At 34.1% G+C, this 19,568-nt stretch overlaps 1 protein-coding gene across 1 annotated transcript; it reads left to right on the top strand.

Annotated features, from left to right (window-relative positions):
* The first annotated feature begins 12,643 nt into the window (after positions 1-12,643).
* LOC132636693 (zinc finger protein CONSTANS-LIKE 9-like) lies at positions 12,644-18,748 on the top strand. The gene is made up of 6 exons (XM_060353682.1): positions 12,644-12,887; positions 14,074-14,778; positions 14,988-15,215; positions 16,956-17,254; positions 17,741-17,869; positions 18,008-18,748. Exons 2-5 carry the CDS (start codon positions 14,194-14,196, stop codon positions 17,865-17,867), a joined length of 1,239 nt encoding a protein of 412 aa, XP_060209665.1. The 5' UTR covers positions 12,644-12,887; positions 14,074-14,193; the 3' UTR covers positions 17,868-17,869; positions 18,008-18,748.
* The last annotated feature ends 820 nt before the right edge of the window (positions 18,749-19,568 follow it).

The raw sequence follows: 19,568 nt of genomic DNA, 5'->3' as shown, positions 1-19,568 counted from the left end.
TAAATTTGTAATACTCGAACACTTTTGACGGTTTTGGCATCCATCTTAGACTGTCTGCCGCAAGTGCTTTGGCCTCTTTTGATCTATTGACGAACCGCTCCACAACCTGCTTAAAAGTCATTCTCACCATTGTGGTGACGGGTATTCCCCGTGAAGATTTCAACAAGCCATTGAATGACTCAGAGCTGTTTGTTGTCAGCATACCCCATCTCCTATCATAATCCTGGTGTAATGTCCATTTGTCTTTATCAATTACATTCAACCAGTGGAAGGTTTCCTCATCCGCCCGCCTAATAATCTCCCTCTGCAGGTGAAACTTCTTCTCCTGATGTTCTGTTGCAGCCGCCCACATCCAATTGCAAAGTGTTGGGCTTCGATATGCCTTTTGGAAGTTTGCCTTCAAATGCCTTAAACAATAACGATGGTAGGCAAAGGGCAGCTGCCACCCCATGCAAATTAAACATATTGTGCAATATGCCAGCATTTCTGTATGATATAACACGTATTCCCATACGATCCTTAATAACGTGTCGCCTCAAGTATTCCAAAAACATACCCCACGTACTAATGCTCTCATTAGCTGCAATTGCAAATGCTAGATGGAATATAGCTCCATTTGCATCCATTCCAACTGCAATTAGCATCTTTATGTCGTATGCCCCATATACATATGTTCCATCTATTGATATTACATGCCGACAATGAGCAAAACCATCAATGCATGGTTTGAATGCCCATAACACAAACTCAAAAATATTACCGGGCACACCAGACTTCGATTTGAGCTTCCATTCAAAAACAGTACCAGGATTGAAGTGTTGTAGAGCCACCATGTATCTCGGCAACTTCTTAAAAGAGCCCTCCCAATTGCTGTAGACTATCTCATGTGCACGCCTATGCCCAAGATACGCCTTCCGCTTACTAACGGTTTTGCGATATACTTTTAGGACGGCTGTAATACAATCTTTAATAGGGTACCTGAATAAGTTGAAATATCAGCATATAGCAACGAGGAGCATCGTATTAACATCAAAATTAAAATAAACTTAGGCGAAGGGGATACCTTGGGCTTTTTCCAATGTCGCCAACTAACACACGAGGAATCATATTGGTATCTAGATTACAATTATCATCTTCGAGGTCACCCATATCACAAGTGTACTTTGTGTAGAACTTTGACATAGTCCACATCTTTTCAGCAGTCTCCTTACCACGGAATATCCATTTGCAACCTTGATATTTTTGCTTGCAGACCAATCGCCAAAGTTTTCGTGTGGAATCCTCAACTTTGAACTCCCTCATCCCCTGGATGCAATAAATCTTAACAGTCCTTTGCAATGATTTTTTCGAGTTGAAAATCATGCCTTACGAGGCTTTTGTTTTACAAGATCCACTGGCTCTTTCCACAAACTTCGCCGAATATGATCATTATCCCTAGTAAAGACAAAGGCATCTGGGCGATCTTGAAGATGATTAAGATAGGGATCTCATCAGAATGCCACTAAACCGGGGTCGACTCTTGCTGTTGAAATTGGCTTTGCGGCTGAACCGGGGTCGACTCTTGTTGTTCAAATAGGTGCTGTGAATTCAGTTCTTCCTGGTGTGCTGAACTGTTCATCATGTCTTCCAACAGTTCTACTTGATATTCAGGATTAGTTCCAACCTCAACCTCATCCTCACTTTCCTCCGCATTAGGTATTTCCTCACTATCACTCGATGATGTCACTATATAATTCGGATAATCCGGACCATCCATAGCAGGTCTTTGTCTATAATTTGGTGCAACCACCACATTCTCCCTACATAAGAAAGTAGAGTATTTTAACTACTACACATCAAATAATACTATTGATGTTAACAAAAAAATAGACGTACCGATAGTAATCAACTGCACCGAAACTTGAGGAAGGACCATCGTTTTGAGTAGTTGGATAGGCTAAGGATGTTCCAACCTGATTCATCCATCCCGATTGAGAGGACTGTCCGATATGATCCATATCAGGTGTGTAAACCCTAAAAAATATAATCAACATCATTAGTAGCATTCAAGTAATAAATATATGCCACTACACATAATAATAATAATAATAATAATAATAATAATAATAATAATAATAATGTACATAATGAATATTTACCATTGCCCATCAAATTGCTCACTTAAACTATCCAGAGGCATTTGGCTCGTCAAAATGCCTTCATAAGTACTTATGTCAAGGTAATTGTGTTCATAAGTAGGTTCCGCTTGAGTGACTTCGGCCTGAATTCTAGATGGGGCTTCCCGACGAGGTCTATTTCGAACTTCTCGAGAAGCCGTAGCCATGAATTCAAGTCGATTAATGGGGACCTTCTCTACGTACATTTCAAGGACGTTTAAAGTTATGCATTCCCTATAATGATAAGGCGTCTTCAAATAATCCGTCAAAGAACCATTGTTTTGAATGTACCACTGTCCATAACTAGTTACACCTTGTGGTGTAAATGACATTGGATATCTTCCAATTATATTTAAATCAAAATCACTCCTACTAACTTTTAGTCTATTATACAAGGCTTGGAGTAGTTTTGAGAATTTTAAGTTAAGTGGAAACTTAACATGGTATTTTGGGGAGAATCATAACGCAAATTATTTTTCTCGAATATAATTTCTCAATCCCAGAATAAAGAAACTCTAATTTGTGGAACATCTTCCTTTTTTTTGACTAATTTAGGAGGAGCACAAAATGTAAAAGTTGGATGAAACTTAGAATTTGTGTTAAAAATTGGATGAAACTTAGAAATTGTGTTTTTTCTTTCATACAAAATCTGTATTAATAAGGTTTAAAGTTTAACTATTCAACCAACGCATGCATGGAATTAGTCTGTCTTGCAGGGTTACGCCAAATCAAATTAAGTACGGAGTGTTGCATAACGTATGGATTAACCGCGTTATGTTAGTGTGTGCCAGAATAGCGTAGTAAAATACTGCGTTATGTCAGAATAATGCAGTAATTTACTGCGTTTCGTTATTCTGACATAACGCAGTAATTTACTGCGCTATATGATTGCACTGTGTTGTCACCCTCAGTTGTCATACAAGAAAACGTCATAATTCGAATCCAAAATTTGCGTTTCATGCAACAAGTGTTATATAACGTAATTTGACAAATAACTACCAACCACACAAAATTGAGTTACTATGTCATTTTTTAACCAATTTGGAGATATTAGTCGTGTTATATCGTTCTCTTTAGGAGACATATTCGACGCAATGGGTAGGACATGGGAATTGGGTAAAGATTTTGAATACTCGAATAACCCGAACGAGAGATACAACCAACGTTACAATAATATGATGACAGACGAGTGGAATTGGCATTTTAGGGAGGCTGCGGCACTGGAACAAAACTTGAGGTCACTAGGGCTTAAACGCCCAAAAAGACGTGCTATGTCAATGCCTCGTGGCACTCCACAGGAGTTGAATTTTGCTCTTAACCGTTTTCGTGAAGAGAACAATCGAATGAAAATACGTTGCCTCAGGGTAGAATATGGTCAACATAGTTACGTCAGATTCAGATCCAAGTGAGATTCGGACTGTGAAATGTCCGATGAAGATGATTCCCCATGATATTATTAATAGTTGTACTTATTAAATAGAGTTGGTGGGGTCATAGTCATGACCCCATAACCTATTGAGTTTGATTCCTATATAAAGAGCCTTTTGCTACTTCTTATCTACTTAAAATTCAATACCTTTTGCTACTTAGTATCTATTTAAAATTTAATGTGGAATAGTAGAAATATAGATTGATCGTTTTTTTTTCCACAGGATTCGAATAGCAGTGGTGATGACAACTCAAATCATAGCAACTATTCCGGTGATTCCTCAACCGATAACAGTGAATTCGTGCTAGACGATTTCAAGCCTCACCTTTTAATAGAGCGTAATGATGATTTTCGCGAGCTGAAATATACAGATCCACGTGAATATTATTGTGGTTTACATCGCTAATGGGCATATCAGTACGCCGAATCACAACGTCTTGTTCGTGACTTGCAAAATCTCAACGCTCAAATCCCAACAAGGTACTCAATAACCATGCCTCGACTAGGTCCAGAAACTTATGAGGCTGCCGTACAAAGGATTAGAAAAGAAAAGAGAAAAGACATCATTTGACCCTTGAACTTGGCACGAAAACTCAGTTTGGCAACTAAACTTAACTTGTATTTATTTACCCCCTTAACAACTTTCATTTCAATTATTTACCACCCTGAAAAAATAATACCACTCTCACAATGGGAGGTGTATTACACTCGCGCCACGTCATTGCCACATCGTTGCCACGTCGTTGCCACGTCGTTGCCACATCATTGCCGTGTAAAAAATTACTAACCCTTCATTTTTTATTTTTTCTCATTCTTCTTCTTTCCCCCTTTTCTCTTTCTTCTTCTTTCTCCTCAACCCCCTCGCTGCCGCCACACCTCGGCCAAAGCCGCCGCCGCCTCACTGCCGCTGACGCCGCCATGATTGAACTTAGCTCAGTTCGTCATCCTCACCACGTCATTGCCATGTCAAAAATTACCAACCCTTTATTTTTTATTTTTCTCTTTCTTCTTCTTTCTCCTTATCCTACCATAACCACCCATAAGAACAACACCCACATCTTTAACCCACACCCACTACGACCACCATCATCACCCCACCAAATTTCATTCCATTCCTTCTCAAATTCGTCCAAATTGTTGTTATTGTTGGCTATTATTATTATTATTATTATTAGCAACCCCATTTCTTCCATAATCATTATTCCATAACTTTATTTTTGAAAGAAAACAAAAATTAAAATCAAGAAACCAAAAAATGGTGAAAATGGTAAGAAAAGAATGATGAGAATATAGAGAGAAAGAGGAATTTGTGAAGAAGAAGAAGGAGGAGGAAGGTGGTGGGAGCGGGGCTGTGGCGTGGGGTGGGGGTTGTGAAGAAGACGAATATGGTGGGGGCGGGGCTGTGGCGTGAAGAAGAGGGGGGGCTGTGGGGTGGGGTGGGGGGTTGTGAAGAAGAAGATGGTGGTGGGGGCGAGGTTGTTTGGTGAAGAAGAGGGTCGGGACTGTGGGGTGGGGTGGAGAGGAGCGGGTGGGGGTGGGGGTGCATTTTGATTTTATTTTTTAATTATATATTATTTTTATTTTATGTTTTAATTATATAATAATATAATAATATAATAATATATATATCAGCGGGCCCACCTTTTATATTTTTCACTCTCTTAATTTTTTTTTACTTTTTTTTGCCACGTCAGCATTTAGGGTTGTATTTAATTAAGATGAAAGTTGTTAAGGGGGGTAAATAAATACAAGTTAAGTTTAGTTGTCAAACTGAGTTTTCGTGCCAAGTTCAAGGGTCAAATGATGTCTTTTCTAAAAAAAAAACAACAAAATGCTAGTAAGACGTTGTAGATTTTACATCTAAAGTTGGCCGAAGTTAAGCATCATCAACCGGTAGGGAATTAACATCTACAGAAAAAAGATATGTCTTAAGAAACCCAAAATATTGTTCTGAGGACGATATTGAGGACTTCTATTCTGATGATGATTAAGAATATTGTGATTTTAGTTTTATGTTTAATTTATGATGATGTTGTTATTTTGAAGAATATTAGTATGTTTAATTTTTCATCAACTCAAGGGCATGAATTGATGAATGTATTTTAAGTTTTTTCTTTTTTTGATGATTGTATTTTTACTACTTTCGGTTTATTATTAATGAACAAGTTTAAGTATTTTCATAAAGAACTTAAAGCTAATGACACCAGGTCTTCAAACAAAAATGGAGTTCAAGCACTTTTCAACCACTAAAACGGCAATCCGAAGTTTTGCTTATCTTTTATGTATTGAGCCTACCTTATTAATCGCACAAAAATAAGTAGGGTTATATATAAAATATTAAAGTTTCGGGGTCTCGAAGCATGATTAATCTATGACCAAAGTACGTTAAAAAGTGTGAAGAAAGAGGAGTTAACCACAAAAAAAAAAAAAAAAAAAAAGGGGGCCCTTTAGCGCAGTAATTTACTGCGCTAAAGGTAGTTTTGTCATCTTTTTTTTTGTTGGGGTATTTTGGTTCAAAAACACTTTTTTGGGGTCATTTTGGTTCTGGACTCATCAAACACCTCACTTTTTTAAAAATAAACACTTTTGCTCTCTTAAAGACTTGGCTAAAAATGCTACTCCCATTCCAATTTATATGATACACTTTCTTTTTGAGTTTGTCTAAAAAAAATGATACATTTCCTTATTTGATAATAATTTAACTTTAAACTTTATCTTTTACGCTTAACGAGATGATTTATAACCATACAAATATCTTTGGATTATTTTAGATCACCAGATTCAAAAGTCTTACTTTATTCCTTAAACTCCATGTCCAATCAAACTATATCGCATAAATTTGGATGGAGGAAGTATTATTCAATATTTCAATTTCGAATAGCACAAAAGCAAATTTAAACATTATCCAAAGTAAAGAGGAGAAAACATCCCCTTGAGAGGAGGAGATAGGGACACATTGCTTAATAGAGAAGGGGGGCCTTTTTGGTTGGCTAAAATCTCATTCACTCACTCGTCTTATCATTGTTCCCTTTGTGAACTGTCTTTGTACTCTTGTTAAATAGGACTACTTCAAATGCCTTATCTGAAAACATAGCATTTCTAGAAACTACTGCTTTAGTACTATCAAACTATTGTTATGGTAATATTAACATTTGGATTTGCTATTTCTATTTTTATCCCTCATTCTTTCCAAAATTGCTACTCTCTTTCTGTTTGGTTCAACTCAATGTCATTGTACTATTGTCCTTGGACAAAACAGTGAATTTATGTTAGTGAATATGATTGAGTATTTTCTATATTATAAAAACATTTCATATATCAATTTTGAAAAGGTGGTGGGGTTAAGGAAGAAATGTATCCGCACCTTGTGTTTGTACCGTATCATCTTAATTTGTTAAGTAATTAATAATTGAAGTGAGAATATGTGTTAATTAATATGATTTAATATGATTAGGTCAAAACAATACATGTAAATACCATACACTTCCTTAGTATGAACTTTTTTGTATGAGAAGAGAGAACTTTTCATTTCCCCTTTTAATTCTTTTTTTTTTTTTTTTTTGTAAAAAGAGTATATTGAATGAATTAAATAGAATGGTGAAAAAAAATCACGAACATAATTAATAAGGGATTTAGGGAGTAAATTTCATGGTTGGTCATCCAGCTTTGTGTTATTTATCCAAAAGGGTCATTCGCACAAATGCCCTTATTCAGGAGTCGTCTTTAATTTTTGCCCCTCAAATTGTTGGTCTTTAATTTTTTCCCTTCGGCACTTTAAGTAGCCGAAAATATCCTTGAGATTCTGGGTTCGAACCCCAGTAGAGTATAAAAAATAAAATAAAAACTGCAAGACAGAACTTCGTAGCAAATTAGGCCTATTCGGGCAGAGTAAATAAAAACTGCTGCCTTTGCGAAATTTCGCAAGGCAAACTTTTGCCTTAAGGCATAACTATATTCTGCCTTATAAGGCAGAATTTTCGCGAAACCTTGATTGGCGAAATTGTTTTTTTTTTTTAACTGAGCGGGATTCGAGCCCAGAATCTCGAGATATTTTCGGCCCTTTTTTTAAGCAAAGGTCAAAAAATTAAAGACCTGTAATTTGAGGGGCAAAATTAAAGACCAGCACCTTTAAAGGAAAATCCGTGCAAAAAAATGTACCTAAAAGTCACTTTTTTTATTTTTTGGGTTACATAAAATCATTTAACTTTGCATCACCTGTCACAAAAGTAACTTTGATTAAATTTGATAAATATCTTACTTAAAATTAAACCCGTCAACCGGGCTAACCGGAACCGGACCAGTAACCGGTTAGGGAACCGGCCGGTTTCCGGTTAAAAAACCGGAACCGCTTAACCGGTTCCAGTTTACCGGGTTGAAATCCCAAACCGGAACCGGTCCGGTTCAAAGTCGTTAAAACTCTTTTTTTTTGTATTATATATATATATATATTATAGTATTTATTAGTATATTGTAGGTATATTTACATATGTTATACAAGTTTATAAGTAAAGTTTAAATATTTACTGACTAACAGGCTAACAGCAAGTCAGCAATACAAAATAGTATTTTTCGTATACATATATATATTAAGTTATATGCTTAAGTTATAGTGTTATACTACATATACCTAAAATATAGTAAGAATATAACTTAAACATATATCTTAAGCTATAAATAACATAAGTTATAATATATAAGTTATAAGTATATATAGTATATATAGTATACTTAAACATATATATCTATATCTATATATATATATAACTTATGTTATTTATAACTTATATCTTATACTTATAACTTATATATTATAACTTATGTTATTTATAGCTTAATGTTTTTCTAAGTTTATAAATTCGTATATACGTATACATACATATATATATATATATACCTAAAATATAGTAAGAATATACTTATATATATATCAGTATATATATCAATATACTTAGGTTATATATATATATATATATAAGTATCTATAGTATATAACTTATGTTATTTATAGCTTAATTTTTTTCTAAGTTTATAAATTCGTATATACGTATATATATATATATATATATATATATATATATATATATATATATATATATACCTAAAATATAGTAAGAATATACTTATATATATATATCAATATATATATATCAATATACTTAGGTTATATAACTTAATATATATATAAATATGTTTATGTAAGTTATACATATATATAAGTTATATATAACTTAAACATATATATATAAGTTATATATAACTAAAATAACTAAAATATACTAAGAATATACTTATAATATATAGTATATATATAACTTAAACATATCAATATATATATCAATATACTTAGGTTATATAACTTAATATATATAAATATGTTTAAGTTATATATATATATATATATATATATATATATATATATATATGTTTAAGTTATACTTATAGTATACTATATATTATAAGTATATTCTTAGTATATTTTAGTTATTTTTCAAGTATATAACTTTCTAATTTTTAATTTAAGTAGATGTATATTATAAGTATATTCTTAGTATATTTTAGGTATATTCCTAACTTAATAAAAGTAAAAATATGAACACAAGTAAATAGAAGAAAAACTTCATCAAAGTTTGCGGTAGAAGAAGAAGTTGGCTGTGAATGTAAAACTTTTAAACCCGACAAGCCCTTTTTGCTACTCTGAGAAGTAGTAGGGCGTGGAGTAACGGGTATAGCACGTTCTTCCAAACTAGAATAATGAGTAAAAACTTTTCTAAACTCATCATCAATAGCGAGTTCGGCTTCAGCTAAAGATGGTTGAACTCCCTCTTCAATTTCTAAAAATGTATAAATTTGACTAACCAAATTTTTAGTATAAGACACTTTTAAATAAGGATTTAAAAGAGAACCCAATATAAATAAAGTTGGGATGGGAAAAAAATACTTCTTAAATTTGATTATCATTTCAAAAATAGCCACTTGATAACCGGGTTTATATTTATACTCTTGTAAAACTCTAGCTACTTCCGCTAAGTAGGCTAAAATTCCGATTACCGTGGGATAGAATTGTCTAGAAAAAGCAAGAGTTGCATTATAAAAAATTTCTAAGAGGTCAACACATTCTTTAACATCTTCCCAATGCATAAAAGTTAACCAATCCTCACTATTAATATTATATTTGTTGTGAACTTGTTGTATGAAATCCTATACTCATATGCTTGTTGTAGCATAATGTAAGTGTAGTTCCACCTAGTCTCAATTTCTACTTGAATTTTCCTAGGTCTAAGGTTATTTTTCACACAAGCATTCTTAAAATCTCTAATTGTTCCCCTATTAGCATTACAAAAAAGAAACGCAACCGCATCTCTAACTCTTTGAACAGAATCTTCAAAATGCACAAGACCATCTTTAACAATTAAGTTTAAAATGTGACAACTACATCTTACATGAAAAATATTTCTTAGCGGAGGGTTTAGTTCTCTTTTTATAAGACCTATCGCCTTTGTATTATTAGAAGCATTATCTAAAGTAATACAAAGTGTTTTTCTATAAATGTTAAAAAATCTCATAATAGTAGACATTGAATCCGCTAACGGTCCATTAACGGTCAGAAGCCCAACTAATGACTATAATTTTTTTTAATTTCACCGGTTTTAACCGGTTTAACCGGTTCCGGTTTCAAAAAAATGAGAACCGGACCGGTAAAGAATTAACGGTTAACCGGTTCTACCGGTTCCGGTTTTTACCGGTCCGGTTACCGGTTTTAACCGGTTCAACCGAACCGGTTGACGGGTTTACTTAAAATGTGAGAGAAAATAACAAAAATGTGCCTTCTTTTCAGGGTAGGTTCAAAATGGTTCTCAAATCTTAGCAATTGGCTTTTGGAGGGAGGTTCATTAAACAAACAACCTTTTTTCTTTTTCAAATTTTATCTCTTTCTTTAATAAAAAGAAATCATTTCATCTAAATTTAAACAAATTCCAAATCCTCTCTTTGAAAGGGATAGTTTGTTTGGAAAAGAAAAAGGGACTTTGACATGATGCAGATCATGGGGGTTCATTTGATTGGTTAAGCGGCTAAAACAATTATAAGTGATTACATAATCTAAGCTTTCGGTATAAATAAATATCTTAAAAACCCATTAGTGGAGTAATCCAGAATAATTAAATTCCCCTAAAAAATCTTGCACAATCGATGATGGACAAGTGCTCTAACATATTCAAAATCACGTATGAGAAGTAGGAGGGAAAACCAAAGCACAATGTTGAAGTCAAAGAATGTGAACAAGTGGTTAATGAAACGGATTAAAAATCATGATATCTTCAAATTTTCGTAGAGGACAAACATACTATGCAAAATCACACTAACTACCTTGTGAAGATAAAAAACCTATTTCCGATCCCACACCATGATTATAAAATAAAAAGAAACCTAGGTATAGTTTTTTTTATCTTAACTAAATACTAATAGTACTATTTCATAATATAGAGCCTATTTGGATTAGCTGAAAAAAATTAGCTTTTAAGCACAAATGCTTAAAGTACTTTTTTAGTGCTGAAAGTTATTTTATCAAATAAGGAGTTACGTGTTTGGATAAAAATGCTTAAAGGGTTTTTAGAAGTTAAGGGTAGTATTAGAATTAACAGAAAATATAAGGGATAAAAGAGTAAAGTTGTTGGTCAAACCAAAATGGCTTTTAAGCCCAAAAAAAAAAAAAGTTGGGGTTGAGCAGCTTCTTAATTTTGACTTATTTTAAGCACTTTTTAACTTAATTTAAGCTATTTTTTTTTGTCAAATATACAAATAAGTTAAAAATGACCAATAAACTAATTTGATCAATTTATTCGTCAATCCAAACGGGCTCAAACTCTATATTTGACATCACTAGATACTAATGATAATGTTTGTACGTGTCAAAAAACCTTGTATCTGTCTGTATATATCTAGCTAGTGCACATGAAAGTTTTGAAAAAAAACAAGTCATCAAGCTAGAGAAAATGACAAATGATCCCTTATCTTCAGGAATTGGTCTAAAATAGTTATCAAATATACTTTTAAGTAATTTTGATCTTTTACATTTGTAATGAATGCCTTTGACTTACATCAGATATTTAATAAGCTAGACATGTATATTTAATGGTAGTTAGGAAAAAGTTAATGAGAACTAATATTTGGAGGTGCAACTTTGTGATGTATGCTCTTAAAATATCTAAATCTAAATTACTCATAAGATCTGCCAAAATGTTCTTTTATTTCTTTTTTATTCAAGACTAAAAATATCAAGGAAAGACAGAGTGCCACATCACACACTTTTCCTCCTAGTAGGAGGTGGGGGCAAGGGGTAGGGGGGCAACTTTTCCTCTTTCTCTCTCTTGTACTTTTCTATCAAGAGAGGGTCTAACTTTTCCTTGCATGAAAAGGACAGGGTCCCACATGACAGCCCTTTCCTCTTTCTCTCTCTTGCACTTTTCTATCAGTTTTAATATTATTTTATTTGTAGATATTATCACAACTGCCAACAGTTTCATCAGCATATACATACACCAATAGCAACATACAAGTGTAATTTGTATGAAGAGGGTAGGATGTACGCAAAATCTTATCCCTATCTTTTGTGAGATAGAAAGACTATTTCTAAAAGATCCTTGGCTCGAAAAGAAAGGAAATTAAATTAAAAAAAAAAGAAAAAGGAATTCGATGGAACAGTAAAAAAATATAAAATAAGAATAAAAGAAAATAACAACAAAAGAGCAAGATAGAAAGCAAAGGCCCAATAGAATGAATACATATCGAAGAATAGACAATTACTTGATCACTAAATACTACTACTACTAAGAATACGTGTAGAGGGGACTAGCCCCTATCTCTCTCTCGACCATCTACTACCCTTCTACTTTAATACTCGACCTTCACGCTTTTCTATAAAAAAAAAACTCTCTCTCCTGCACTTTTTAATCAACTTTAATGTCATTTTATTTTTAGATATTATCACAACTCCAACAGTACATAAGCATATACTATTATACCAAAAAAAAAAAAAATCTTCTCTCTCCTGCACTTTTTTATCAACTTTAATATTATTTTATTGTGTAGATATTATCGCAACTCCCAACAGCTCATCAGCATATACATACCAAAACAAAAACTTCCCATAAAAACAGCCAACACACACACTTGGAGAAAGATATTTTGGAAAGGTCATCTTTCTTGTTTAGGGGTTCGAAAAAAAAGCTGCTGTAAAAGGGGTTGTCTGTACTTGTTTCCCTTTTCTTGTGTTAATTTTTTGGTCAGCTTCACGGTTATATCAGGTAAAGTTAGTTACTTTCTTGATTTATTTTGTCAATTTTTGTCTTTTTTGAGTTCATTGAGGTTGCTTTTCTTGAATCTGTGTTGGGTTTGCTTGTTGTTTCTTGTTTGATCTGTTTGTGAGGTAAAGTCAGTTACTTTCTTGAATGTTTTGTGTCAAAGTTTTGTTTTTTAGTTCATTGAGGTTGCTTTTCTTGAATCTATGTTGGTGTTACTTGATGTTTCTTGTTTGATCTGTTTATGGTTTGCTAATGTTTTTGAAGTTTTTCAAACTTCCATTGTTTAAAATTGCTTGTAAATCCTACTTTGGACATGGGGTTCTAATCTTTTTGGTCAGCTTTCCTGTTATATTGGTAAAGCTAGTTACTTTCATGATTTTTTTGTCAATTTTTTGTCTTTTTTGAGGTCATTGAGGTTGCTTTTCTTGAATCTGTGTTGGGTTTGCTTGTTGTTTCTTGTTTGATCTGTTTGTGGGTAGCTGATAATTTTGAAGTTTCTTAAACTTCCATTGTTTAAAATTACTTGTAAATCCTACTTTAGACATGGGGTTCTGTTTCTTGTGTAGTAATTTTTTTGGTCAGTTTTATTGTTATATCAGGTAAAGTTAGTTACTTTCTTGAATGTGTTCTGTCAATTTCTATTTTGTTTAAGTTTATTGAGGTTGCTTTTCTTGAATCTGTGTTGGGGTTCTGTTTCTTTGTATCCTTTATGTAGTTCTTTTAGATCTTTCTCTATGCTTATCTAGAGCTTTATCTCTTTGTTTTTTATGTCTTTTTTGATGATTCATTTTCCCTTGTTGTTCAAAGTTCTATTCCCTCTAGCTTAAGGTATTTTAATAAGGAAAAAAAGTGTCCTTTTTTTGTTGTAGATAATAATTATGTTAAGAAAGAAAGTTGTGACTGTGAAAGTTCTACACTGTTTGTCTGGAAGCTTGATTCTCAATTAGTTTGTAGCCCTTTTTCCTTTAGTGACTAAAGTGGCAAACTTTGATTTTGCCTTTTCCATTCTCTTTAAGTTGTATTTAAAAGTCTTATTTTGCTGACCAAAATCTCAGTATGAACTCTTCAATTTTCTTTTTTGGATGGGCAAAGATCTATGTATATGAAGGATATACTTGTACTATACTAAAAATTGCATCTTTTTTATTCATTAGCTTTTGATAATATAGTTTCTTGTTCCTTATTGCAGGAAAGAACAAAATTAGTTGAGCAAATCATCTTCTGTTGCGTAAAGTTGTGAACTTTGTGCTTGAAGGCTGAAGATCTTTAGACTGATTCTGGTCTAATATAACTAGGGAAAAAATAAGTTATGGGTTATATATGTGAATATTGTGGAGAGCAAAGATCGGTTGTATATTGCCGGTCCGATGCAGCTTGCTTATGTTTGTCATGTGATCGAAATGTCCATTCAGCAAATGCCCTTTCGCAGCGTCATTCCAGGACACTTATATGTGAAAGATGTAATTCACAACCAGCTGTCGTTAGATGCATTGATGAGAAAATATCTCTTTGCCAGAACTGTGATTGGTCAGGTCATGCTAGTAGTTCCAGTTCGGGTTCAATGCACAACAGGCAAGCACTTAGTTGTTACACGGGCTGTCCTTCTGCTGCTGAACTTTCTAATATCTGGTCATTTCTGTTAGATGACCCTTCGATTGGTGGTAATTGTGAACAGAGAATGGGTTCAATGAACATCAATGATAACCGTCCTAGGGATGGTGAAGGTCCTCAAGGTAAGGACCATTCACCAAATACGCGTGCTGCATTCGAAGCGAATGACATGAATATTTCGGAGAAATCGAATCTTTTAATGGATTCATCTATGCCTACTCTTGACAACAAGATGCATAATGTGGACCTGCCTTTTGGATCCTCGAATTCTGTATCGTCAAAGGTAAATTATGTTTTCAGTGATGTTCGTTGATAGAAGTGAAGAACTTCATATTTTTTTATTTATTTAGCATTTGATTGCATTTACATCCTAGTATCTGATAAAAGGTTGAGATGGTTATTTAGCATGCTGTCTCTGCTTCAAACATGATTTTTTTTTTTTTTTTCACTTTTGGGAATTTTCTTGAGCTATTATCTTTATTAACTTTTCAGGGCGGCTATATGGGAGAAAAAGGCTCTAGTTTATTTGAGGAGGATCCTTACTGTGATAATCTCATTATGGATTCGGTGGACTTGAGTGTCGAGAATTATGAAGAGCTATTTGGTGATTCGCTCAATTATCCAGATGAGCTATTTGAGAATGAAAATCTCGATCGCTTCTTTGGGATGAAAGACATGAAAAATGCTGACTCCAGCTGCCGGGATGCCAATGCTGCCGAGGTGTGTTAACATTATATCTCCTGCATATACTTCAACTGCCGTATACTTTCCGTTGACTGGTAATTTTTCATGTAGATGGCATGCCATCACTATTAGCATGAGCTAGATGAAGAACTTATGAATTACTTTGACTTTCTCTCTAGTTATAATATAGTTAGTATAAACATTTCTCTTCATTGACACTAACTTATCAAAAACATTTCTCGTCATGTTGAAGGATGTCCCACAAAATGTATAATGTTCTTTTGTAATTTTCTAGTTAGTGCCTTCTTTTGTTTGTAACAAAAAGGGAAGAGAAACAATGCCACACTCAATTGTCAGCGGCTGGGGACCCGGTCTTCATTAGCAATTTATAGCGTGAACCTTCTTACACACTTCTTAAAGGAGGAGAGCACTAGTCTATCCCGTGTGTACCCATACTATGGTCAGTCTGGTATCATCCCTAGTCGCTCAGTGGCAAAAAACATATTCATTTATTGTATGACCGGTAGCCGTGGATTACCTAAAAGCATATTCTTTTATTTTATTAGCGGTAGCTGTGGATTACCTTTTGGAGCTAAGTCGAAGATCTCGGTGGTCTTATCTTATGAGTTGTCGACGACGTTACACCATTGGGATATTTCTAATAAACTTGGGTATCGACTGTAAACTTTAGGTTGAAGCGAGAAATGGATCTAGGACAGAAGGACTCGAACCTCTGAATAGCAAGATCAGAACCCGAAAGGGATGTGGTTGTGGTAGCTGAATTGTCGTAAATTCATAACGAACTAGAAACTGTGCTAAAAGCAAACATAGTAATATACTAATATGTTGCATCAGAGAAGTTTCCTATAGTTTAGCTGAAGTTTTAGGACCTGCAACTGATGCACCATCTAATAAATAATCAATCTGGTTTGAGGTACAGGAAGCTAGAAATTTTCACATAAGCAAAGGTCCCTTCTAAAGTTTTGATGATTGATGGTCCCGGCGCTGATTTCAGGTAAAGAAAGTTAGAAGCTTAATAGGATTCCTTTTACATATCCCAACTCCCAATTTATGTGATGCAATTTTCTTTTTAGTCTGTACCAAAAGAATGATATCTTTCTATATTTAGAAATAATTTAACTTAACTTCCTATTTTACCCTTAATGAGATGATTTATAGCCACACAAATACTTATGGCTTGTTTAGATCACAAGTTTCAAAAGTCTTTCTTTCTTGAACTCCATGCCATCACATAAATTGGGACAGAGGGGGTACTAATTTGTTTGACCTTTTCATTACGGTAGGTCAATGCTTGGACTATTATGCGATATGTTGTAGCAGGTTTTGGACTATATATTTGCTTTTCTTACACTTTTGGTTGTGAGTGCTGCGTTTTGATGCTTTTAATGAATTCACTGTATATGATAGGTTTGTGTCTCAGTTACAAAAAAGGAAATGAGATTTGTTTCGACAAATATTAAACAGTTAATCATCTGGATGTTGTAGTTTTATTCTGGTCAGTAGATATTGTACACATGCAGACATGAGGATTGCTCCTGTTTTGTTAATAACCGCTTCCTCTGTATCGATAGAGATTTTGTCATAGACAAGTCTATAGAACATTCAATTGAAATGTTTTCAGAGTATTATTCCATAGTAGTATGTTCTGATGCTCTTTATCTTATCATCTGTGAAGGTTCTTTGATCTTGCCAGGAAAAGTTTTATGTAATCATATTAAACATTGATGAACCTAAATCTTGTTAATAATTTTCCAGGGATCGTCAATGGCACGGGTAAATACACTGCAGCCAACATGTAGCGATGCAGCATCTGCAGATTCCACGATGAGCTGCAAGACGGATTCTATCCTTTACTTTGCTAGACAATCTAGCTTCTCAGTTTCCAACCAAACTGGAGGAGAATGCAGTGCTGGAGATCACCAAGACTGCGGAGTCTCCCCGATGCTCCTAATGGGAGAGCCGCCATGGTGTCCTCCATGTCCTGAAATTTCGTTCCCATCGACTAGCAGGAGCAATGCTGTTTTGCGCTACAAGGAAAAGAAGAAGACAAGGAAGTAAGTTTCTTGTTTACTATTGCCAAAAAAAGAAAATCTTGTTTACTAATCATTGAAATGCACGTGTCAGTAGCATCTCAAGCTCTGTTCAGTTGCATCACCATATAAAATTGAAACTGAGAAATGTTAGAAAAGAGTATCTTTGGTTCCTTAGAACTTACCTGAAGAGTTATTCTGGAGATTGTGCAATCTTCGGTTTGACAATGTTGCACCTATCAAAGTTCAGCCTAGGAGAAACTTTGCGCATATTTTTGCTCAACATTTAAACTAATTAAGATATCTTTGAATATTTAGCTTATTGTAAACTGACAACAACAACAAACCCAGTGTAATCTCGCAAGTGGGATCTGGGGAGGGTAGTGTGTACTCAGACCTTACCTCTACCTTTTGATTATTTAGCTTATCGCACATCATTTTTCCAGAATTTCTCTTCGATTTGATAGGGTATCAATACCTTCTTTAACAGTCTTTTTTATGATATGATAGATTTGACAAGCGAGTAAGATATGTTTCCCGCAAGGCAAGAGCTGATGTCAGAAGGCGTGTGAAGGGCCGGTTTATCAAGGCTGGTGATGCTTACGACTATGATCCTCTCCCGACCAGAAGCTATTGATGGTAAACGTTTTTATCATACATATAAGGAAACAAACCAACCGTATTAAATTAGGACCAAATGATTGAGGTTTCTTCCAAGTGGATTAGAGAACACCATATTTTCTTCGATGCACTTACAAATTTTGATGGTTGTCTCAGGGGATCATGTTTTTTCTGAGCAATGAAGCTCAAGCTTAGCAAGAAGCTACGACGTGCCTCCTTTTGTCTACTAAAGAATGCTGCAGAGAAACGAGAGTTCACCATTGGTGGAGCACACGATCAACTTTCTTTCCGGAGAGTGATCAAGGTTCACCTCGAGTACGCTGGACTTTCTCTGCTTCTATTCTTGCAACTCTGACTAGTCGACTTCACACATTTGAAGTACTCACGAAATTAGCTGTACGTTAACTTAGGTCCGGAGATTGTGAATTTCTCGACTATTATGTTAACTTATCATGTGTATATTTTGGTCAGTGTGTAGAAATTAAGTGCTATAATGAGCTCTACCGAGATAGACTCAAGCCTGTTTTTGTAAACTAGTTCATTTATATTGTAAGATAAAAGGGCTATATTTACGCGAGGTAGCCACTTTTGTGGCCTTGTATTTAGAAGTTGGCCACTTCTTCAAAATTTAGCTGTGGTTGGAATATTAGTTTTGAATTTTAAACTTCAGACCACTGGTCTAATTTTGAAAAAGTTGCTAACTTCCAAGTACAAGGCCATAAAAATGGCTATTTGCGTAAATCAGCCGATAAAATATGTAGTAAGAGTATCAGAGAAGTAGAGTATTGATAGGGCCAATAATATTGTTGTAGTTGTTGGTACTGGGGACACCACATTGGAATATGTATTATCATCTTATTGTTTCTTGAAATCCAGTACCATATATGCCATTTACTATTTTCATGCATTACAAGTTTTTGATTACTTACTAATTACTATATCTATATGGGATTTCAAAGAAAAATAAATATGGGATTTCTACATACCAGCCCAGTACAGCCCACAAAACAAAATGCATTTTTTTGCACGGATTGTCCTACAAAGGCCTTGGTCTTTAATTTTTATCATTCGCTCAGAAAAGTAGCCGAAAATACCCTGAGGTTCTGAGTTTGAATCCCTCCTCAGTAAAATAATAATAATAATAAAATTCGCAAGGCTAGACTTTGCGAAAAGTCGGTCTTATAAGGCATAATTTTTTCTGCCTTGAGGCAGAGGTTTGCCTTTTATTTTTATTTTTTACTTAGCTGGGGTTCGATCCCAGAACTTCGAGGTATTTTAGCGAAGGACAAAAATTAAAGAACGCCCGTGCAAATTGCCCATTTTTATGTTTTATAGTTTATTCAGTATGTATACAATATACACTGATTATACAATTATTATACATTAGTGACGGCTACAACTAGCAAGTTAGGCTGGTGAGATTTTCTTGGGTCACTTGCCTAAACGTGTTAAAATCCTTTTTTGGGGATTTTTTTTTGTTTTTTGTGTTTTTGTTTATGACACCCGAATAAGATTTAAATTTCAAATGTTACTATAGCTGTATAACAATCAAATTGCTATGAAAGACGGTAAAATTTTGAGACAAACTACGTGATGAAGTTTGACAGTATTTTATGCATCATCGATTCCTATAAATTGTTTGAGTTGTTTTAATTCGACATTCCAGTTTCTAATCCTTTTGTAATTATAATTAATGCACTGTTATCCCCCGAAAACA

The sequence above is a fragment of the Lycium barbarum genome, chromosome 4 (genome assembly GCF_019175385.1).
Source record: "Lycium barbarum isolate Lr01 chromosome 4, ASM1917538v2, whole genome shotgun sequence".
Classification (NCBI taxonomy): domain Eukaryota; kingdom Viridiplantae; phylum Streptophyta; class Magnoliopsida; order Solanales; family Solanaceae; genus Lycium; species Lycium barbarum.
The sequence above is the reverse complement of the archived record's forward strand: the minus strand, read 5'-3'. Positions and strand labels throughout refer to the sequence as shown.